Raw genomic sequence first — 8,049 nt, 5'->3', positions numbered from 1 at the left:
TCAGGAATTTCCTTGTTCAGCCTTGACTGGAGGTGGGAAAAGGACAAAGTGAGGTAAATATTCTGGTGAGTGGTGTCCAGAGTGCTGGATATCTCTGTGTTCTGGTGGCTATGTGAGTTCAAGCCCTGTTAAACTATGGGAAACTGCTTCACCTAAAAATGCCCAGTTGCAGACAGATAACAGAATGGGAATGGCTGGACACATTCAAAATATTTATGCTACAGAGAGGGGAGGCAGATTCATCCTGGAGCTCCATGAGCTGTTCTAGTACACATTCTCTCTCAGCAACTTCATTTCCCTGGGGAAGAGTTTGAAAGGTTCTTGCTAAAGAGATGTGAATAACATCAATATTGCACCATGATATTTGGGAGACAATTCCTCAGTACCTTTCAGTGCCTGCAGCATAGCTGAAGTGGCCCTAAAAAGGACAGAGACACAAAAAGCTGTGTGTGGTGTTCCATCCCAAGGGAGACTTGAATCTTATTTGCATAAAGTGACACAAGCAAAGAGGAAAAGACAATTGCCACTGTAAAATGAAGTCAGTAACACTGAGATTGCTACTCCCAGGGAACAAAAATGAAAGCTGTATCTGATCTTACAGAGGAAGCTGAATGGCAGCATTGCTTTTGGTCTCTGTACTGAGATGGGGACTGCAGCAGGCACAGTGCAGATAAATGCTGAGAGTAGACACAGGCCAAGGAAACACAAAGCCTACAAAGACTCTAGTTCAAGACAACCTGCAATAATCCCTGCTGGAGTATCTCAGTTGATCATGTGCACCCTACCTGTGGTGCAGGGAGCACTGTATTCCTGTGTGGCAAACTCGTCTGGAAAACAGAAGGGAAGGGAGAGAGTGAGCTGAGATGACCCCTGGCACTGCTGGCAGAGGGATGGGTGCCAGAGAGATGCATTTCCCAGGCCTCCAGAGCAGGCTGGTGCCACCATCCCCAGTTTCCCCCAGAGATCCCAGTTGGGGTGGGGGCAGCCCCAGTCCCAGCCCTGTCTGGGGGCAGTGGCAGCAAGGCAGAGCCACCTGCACAGGCACCTCCACTCCAGTGTACCCAAGGGCTGCTCAGACACCTCCTCCCAGCACACTGGGCTGAGGTGGGGACAAACAGCTCTGTCACTGCCACCCTGGCACAGCAGCCAGGACAGCAGCAGCACAGGGAGCAGCAGGTCTGCCTGGAAGCACGGGCCTGGCCGCCCTCTGGGGCCAGAAATGAACACGGGACCCCCAGCACCCACGGCTCTACCCCGGCCCCTCTGCGCTCCCAGAGCTCCGGCAGGGCTGGGGTGGCCATGCCAGCCCAGGGCAGCTGCAGGTCCCCACAGCTCCTGTGCCCCTCCTCGTGTCCCACTGCCCCTCCTCGCTCCCACGGGCACTACTGGCACTCACCTGTCTCGTAGTAGTCATAGACCTTCACCTGGGCTGGCTTCAGGCCCTGCACGGGGATGTCCCGCTCCACCGTGAAGGAGAAGCTGAGGGTCTCCCTGCCCAGCTGGGAAGGGAAGCAGTGGAGGCTCAGGGGTCTCTGCACTGCAGGGGCTGCCCTGAGCCTCCGCACTGACCCCAGGCCCCCACGCTCTCCCCAGCCACCCGTGCCTGGCCCAACACAGCGCTGAAGGACTGGCTGAGGGACAAGGGGAATCCCTGGGACCTTCCCCCACCCTGGGGGAGGCTCTGCTGGTGGGGAGAGCAGGGCCTGATCTGCGCTCAGGGTGCAGGGAATGCCTGCTGAGGGCTGGGAGGGAAGCAGCCCTTAGAGTTTGTAGTCAGAAAAAGACAGTAAAATATTCAGTCGCATTCTTGTCAGTGCCATGGTAGTTTTGAGTCCCAGATTGCTTGCCCTATGTAGCCAAAAGTCCCAATGCCTGTGTTTCTGCCCCATCCTCACCTTTTCCAGGTATAGTAGAACATGGTTGGTATTCAGCTCTGTGCGCTCAATAACAGGGTGGCCTTCCAGCTGAAGAAAGAAGACCGAGATGTTACTGCATTGATGGTGGTCTCCCTGTGCCCCTTGCACAGCCCTATGGGTGGGATGTACTCTGGATGAAATACTGCAGTACTCAGGGAACTAAGCAAGTAGCACAGAACTGCCTCCTTGGTGTGCCACAGCAATAACATGGTCTCCAGCCCTCCCCTTCACCAGCCTGGCTGAAGAAGTACCACCTCCAGAACCTCTCCAGAAGAGATTTAGCACTGGTTCAAGCACAGTGATGGAGCAATTAAATGAAAATATGCTCCTTCTGGCTTGCTAGTTCTGCACCATATTATTATAGCCTTTATTTTGCAGTTCAGGCACCTACTCAGCATCCCAAAGAGTTACCCAAGACCTAAAGAGTTACAATGCTAGAAGATGTTTGTAGATCAGCAGAGGAAAAAAGGAAACAGCACTATTTTTGAATGTACTATGCCCAGACAATGTTTATGGGGAGCTGTTGGGACACAGTGAAAATAAAAGTCCCCATCACGAGTCTAAAGAAAAAATTACTTTCTCTATTTTTCCTAGACTGATCACATTGTCTCCCCTTGTGCTGGCCTTAAGTCATGTATGAAAAGAGAACACGGTACATGTCAAATGTGCAAATGACAGTGAAAAATCAAGCTGAAGCTTTGTTCTTTGCTACAGACATTGGTGTCTTGAAACTGAGAAAGTGGATGTTTCCTCTCTGTATTCAGCACTGGTGATGCTGCACATTGAATTCCGCACTCAGTTTTGGAGCCCTGACTTCAGACCTTGAGCTACTGGAGCAACTACAAAGAAAGACAATGAGCTGGGAAAGGGACTGGAATGTAAGTCTTGTGAGGAGCAGCTGAGGGTACTGAGATTGCTTAGTGTGAAAAAAGAAGGCTTGGGGGAACCTTATTGCTCTCTACAACACCCTGAAAGGAGGTTGTAGCCAGGCAAGGGTTAGTCTCTCCTCCCAGGCAACTAGTGATAGAACAAGAGGAAATGTCCTCAGTTTGTGTCAGGGGAGATTCCTGTTGGATATTGGGAGAAATTGCTTCACTGAAAGAGTGGTTAAGCATTGGAACAGGCTTCACAGGGAAGTGGTGGAGTCACAGTCCCAGAAAAAGTTAAAGAAAAGAGTAGAGGGGGCACTTTGCAATATGGTAATAAGTGGGTATGGTGGCATTTGGTCAGAGCTTGGAGATGGAGATCTTTTCCACCCTTAATGACTCTGTGATTCAACGTTGCCTGTATGACAAACAGGCTCCTACCTTCCTCACTGAGGACTTCAGGGGGACAAATCCCGACAGCATCTTCACATCAACAATCACCATGTTGGAGCCATTGCGCTCCCCTGTGTAACTAAGGAGCCAAGCAACAAAGATTCAGTGCACATCAACTCAAAGCTGGGCACACTTCCAGCATTTCCGTAACACTTGGCACCCCACTGAGTCCTGGCAGTCCAGCACCTTCTTCTCCAGCTGTGCCAGGTGCTTCTAGTCACCTATGCAGCCTCTCACTAGCCCAGCCTTGGGCTGCCCACACGGCAGGACAAGTCCTTCCTCCAGAGCCTCTCCTCACAGAACAGCTGCCTCCTGCCCACCTTCCCAGGAATGTGCTGCTCTCCCAGACTGGCTCACCCTGGGGACAACCAGACCTCCCCCAGCTCCCATGGCTCAACAGGAAAGCTCAGATCAAAATGCAGACTCACCTGACATTTATGCCAATGTCAAAGACCTTGTGAGCCTTGGAGTCCTCACACGTCTCTGGGATTGTGTGCACATGAAGCATGAAGGGTGCCTCCTCCTGCGTGGGCTGCACGTTGTACCTCAGGCTTGTCTAGGGGACAGCCAGCAGCTCTGTGTGAGCGTGTGTGCACGCTCGGCGTGGGAGAGAGGGGACCCTCTCCCCACCCTGCCTCCCCACTTCTCCCATTCTCACAGCTCCTCCACACTGCAGAGCCTTCCCTCCTTCTCTCCCACTCTTTCTCTTCCACACACCTCTACTCTTCTTCCCCTCCTCTCCCTTTACCCACAGCCTTCCACTTCTCCCCTCCCTCCTTTACTCTTTACTCTCCTCTACCTCAGTGGGAGGACTCGATGATCTTAGGGTCTTTTCCAGCCTGGATGGTTCTCTGATCCTGTCCTCTCCCTGCTCCTGCCTGGCAAGGGGCTCCCTTCCCAGGATGCAACCCTCACCTGCAGGTAGACGCATCCTTCACCAGACACCTCCACGCTGTACTGCCCCGGCACCCGGGGAAGGGGCACGCGCTGCAGCAGCAGCCGGTTGCTGGCATCCACTTGGAACTCTTGCTGGAAGTCCCCTCCAGATCGCAGGGCCACTGTGGAAGCTGCCCCGCTCTTGGCATAGGTGACAGCTCCATACAGGGACAAGGCTTGGAGAGCCACCACCGTGTCCTGAAAGAGATGAGTCCCAGCACTCAGGGGCTGCAATTAGCCTCTCCACAGCCTGTCCTCCTACAGCCTGTCCTCCTGCAGCCTGCCCTTTCTGCCACAGGCACCCTCCCCTCCAGCCCCACTTTCTCCAGTGTTAAGAAGAAAAGACAGAGGGAAAGAGCAGCTTCAGCATATTTCCCTTCCCAGAGGCACTACCTGACATACTTCCCTTGGCCTCTTGGGAACTTGGCCGCTGTGGAAGGTACTGCACGGATCTATTGCAGGACTACAGTTCCCACCTTCCTGGCAAACCTTCCTGTGCTCCCACCTGGTTCTCTGACACGTCCCATCTTCTGAGGTGGATGTGCATGGTGGCCGGAGGGAAGCAGCTCACCTGGGTGGAGGAGAAGCCTCCATTGGGATTCTGCTGACTGCTGATCCACTTTGCAATAAGGGATGCAAATGCCAGCTCCTCCTGGGCAGGGGCTGGCTGCGAGGTGAGGTGAGCCAGGAGCACGTAGGCCGTCATCTCCACTTCCGCAGAGGGAGCTCGGGAGCGATAGTACGGGAGATCAGCCTCTGGCTCCTTCCCAGGCCGCTGCCAGTGAACAGAGCCATCTTCACAGGAGCCAGCGAGACGAGACAACAAGCAATGATTACTATTAAGTATTGCAAGGCACTTCTTCATCTGCTGCTGCTCCAGCTGGGAGGACGGAGCCTCCAGGATGTGTCTGTCATGCAGGCTGAAGTGGGAAGGGTCAGGTTGACACATTTTTCAGCTTAACAATGACTGTGAGAGTGCTGAGCCCCAAGCCTAGACAGCACTTTGTCCTAGACCCCACATTCACATGGACATTTATGGGCTTGGGCACCGCAGGGAACCAGAGACCTCAGGAGGACGCCACTCCTTCCCTTTGTGAGAAGAGATGCCAGCGTTGGGCAGTGAGAAGCTCTGTGAGGCCAAATGGCCCAAAGAATGTGACCAGGGCTTACCAGTCCCCTGCAGGTGGAGAAGGCAAAAGGTGTGGGGGATACTCCCTTCACAGTTTCACTACCCACTGCTTGGGCAAACCCTCTGGCCAGCCTGACTCAACCTGATTAGTTCCAAGTGATTACTTGATTTTCCTAGAAGACTCAGAGTTTGTGCTGTGGCCTCCAAAATGCCCTGTATGTTCATCTTCTCTCTCAGCACACCCATCTCTTCTCTGACTGACATGCCTTGTGCTGGGCAAGGTCACCTTTGTTCTGTGTTGAGCCTGTGCCCTGGTAGGAAGGAACGTCCTTGAGCATTGCTAAGCCTTTGCCAAGCAGTGCCTGGCGTGGCCAGAGGAGTGGGCTGAGGAGAGGTGGGAGCAGAGCCACCCTTCAGCTCAGCACCCAGGGGATGGTGCCTGCTGCTTCCTGGGGAGCTGCCTTGGAGCAGAGAAGAAGGACTGAGAGGGACTTCTCAAAAACATAATCCCTTTGCACAAGTCTTTCCGCTCCCTCCACCTTTCCCTATGCACAGGGGCCATTCCTGCAGCCATTGCCCCACCAACAAAAGCCATTCTGCCAAGGGAAGATGTAAGGCTGGTGAAAGCTGTGTCCCACCAGGAATGCTCACCCTTGCTCACAGCTTCCTTCTCAAGTGAGTCGAGCAATGCCTTCCGCTTCTCCCTGTTCCCTGCCAGGGCGAAGGCGTACGCCAGCAGTGCCTTGGTGTACACGTGGTTTTCTTTCTGATTTGCTGCTGTTTCCAGGCAGAACAGAGCATTCCGCACCACTGAGTGCTGGGGAGAGAAAGCCATTGATTAGAAGGCTGGGGAGAAATTAGCTTTTTGCCTTACTAAAAGCACATCAACCTACTGAACTTTCAGGAGGGGACTGCCAGAAGGAGGTCTCGAAACAAGTAGGGTACAATGTCTCACAGATATAGCAAAAATGACAGTTCTTATACCACAGGGCTCAACAACAAAGTTATTTTTCCAATCTGGAGCAAATTCTGGTCAGTTCTGTGTTGCCATAGACTGGCACAGCACAACTGGCTCAATTTAGGATGCAGACACATACGGTCACAGGCAGAGGAATCTCCAGCAAGGCAATAGTGATGTAGGCAGTCAGCGTGACCTCGTTGTCCACTCCACCCTGCAGGGAAACACAAAGGTAGATGCTGACCTCACCTAGCTTCATATCTTCAGTCTTTTCTCACACTCCAGAGGGCATACTGTATTCTGCATTGCAGACCTTTAGTTCACCTCCTTCCTCTTGCAGCTGATGTGAAGGTATCACCATTAAGTACAGAATGGTGTGTGGCTCCCTCCCCAGTGTTTGCCATTGGCATGGGAATATCCCATCTGCCTATGTGCTCTGGAAGCTCTACTGGCCCCATCTGACTTATGGCCAAGTTCTAGCCTCACAAAGAAACAACCAGGGAGACACGTTACCTTCATAGCATTGTTCAGGAGTGTCCCAGAACTCTGGAAACAGCCGTTCTCCTTCTGTTTGTAGGACAGCCAGATCAAAGCATCCTGGATGTGCTTCTCCTCTATAAAGATGTGATGCCGGGCCTGGGCAAAGGACTTGAGGACAAAGGCTGTGAGCCTGAAAGCGAGAAAGAAAGGGCCTGAGCAGGCCTGTTGCCCATCTCAATTGATAGAGCCCATGTGCATTTCATCTGTCTAGAAACAGGCAAGAAGGCTTGGGGAGCCGTGGGTCAATTAGTCAGACCTTATATATATTATATCCTTACCTCAAAAAATTCTGTCAAAAAACTGCTTTCCACCCTGATTTTTGTCTGTCTTTTTTGTCTCTCACTTGGCTCAAAAAACCCTGTGATCCCTTTGTGTTGATGCTACAGCTTAAAGGACAATGATTGCTGATCTGTCTCTAAAAAAACCTCTTCAAAAAATGTAGGCAATTGCATGCCAATTAGCTAAATATGCATAACAGTAGTACTCAAAATTACAGTGAAGAATAATTAAATTCCCACTAGCTCATGGTCTGCTGGTAGAACTCTTAAACTGTAAATCCATGCTTCATGGGTTTCCTAGAATTTTAAAGTAAAGCAGAACATGTTAAAAGAGTTTTTGTTAAGAGTTGTTGCAAGCAGTTATGGAAAAGAAGCAGGCATGTGGTAAGAAGACAGCATGCTGTCAAAAGCCAATTGCCACTTCAGAAACTAAAAGAAAACTGAGGGTGATGAGTTCTTCCATCCTTACCCTTACTTAAAATTGAAAACGCATGACAATGATATATACAGGAGCAAGTCAAAACTTTTCAATAAGTCAAAATGGCAACACACATGCTCCTCCAGTCTGTCTTTGCTTAGTAGCATACAAACATTTGAAAAAAAACATTCAGCACTGCTCTTGGATTGTCAACCTTTCCACTTGTGCTTCCTCATATGTTTCCATATGGAATCATCTTTTCCAGCAGACTACTCAGCAGATGCTAGTCTAGAAGAGCTGCCACTGCAACTCTTCAGCTTTCTTCAGCCAGATAAATCCCTGCTCCCTTCTTCCCTAATTTATCTCCATTGCCTTTTTGTCTGTCATGGTCCTTGGAGCTGCTGGTGGGAGGAAGTACTTCAGCCATATATCTGGCTGATGTAGCCTATTTATTAAAAAGGAGGCAGCATAGGGACCACACCAGCTCTGGAAAACCTTCTGGTCTACGACAGCATTTCCTATTTACTATCCTGCAGTAGTTATTATAAATGTGTG

At 51.1% G+C, this 8,049-nt stretch overlaps 1 protein-coding gene across 1 annotated transcript in view; it reads right to left on the bottom strand.

Annotated features, from left to right (window-relative positions):
- A2M (alpha-2-macroglobulin) overlaps positions 1-8,049 on the bottom strand; it is a gene marked incomplete at both ends in the record, with an annotated part of 31,303 nt that continues 23,254 nt past the window's right edge. Inside the window, 11 exon segments of the mRNA XM_082279427.1 lie at positions 1-26; positions 786-827; positions 1,397-1,499; positions 1,896-1,964; positions 3,224-3,314; positions 3,664-3,791; positions 4,151-4,369; positions 4,743-4,966; positions 5,952-6,117; positions 6,398-6,472; positions 6,772-6,928. Coding sequence (XP_082135553.1) covers positions 1-26; positions 786-827; positions 1,397-1,499; positions 1,896-1,964; positions 3,224-3,314; positions 3,664-3,791; positions 4,151-4,369; positions 4,743-4,966; positions 5,952-6,117; positions 6,398-6,472; positions 6,772-6,928 — 1,300 coding nt within the window.

Source organism: Coloeus monedula, assembly GCF_965178545.1.
Source record: "Coloeus monedula genome assembly, chromosome: 3".
NCBI lineage: Eukaryota > Metazoa > Chordata > Aves > Passeriformes > Corvidae > Coloeus > Coloeus monedula.
Note: the sequence above shows the minus strand (reverse complement) of the source record. Positions and strands in the feature narration are given on the sequence as shown.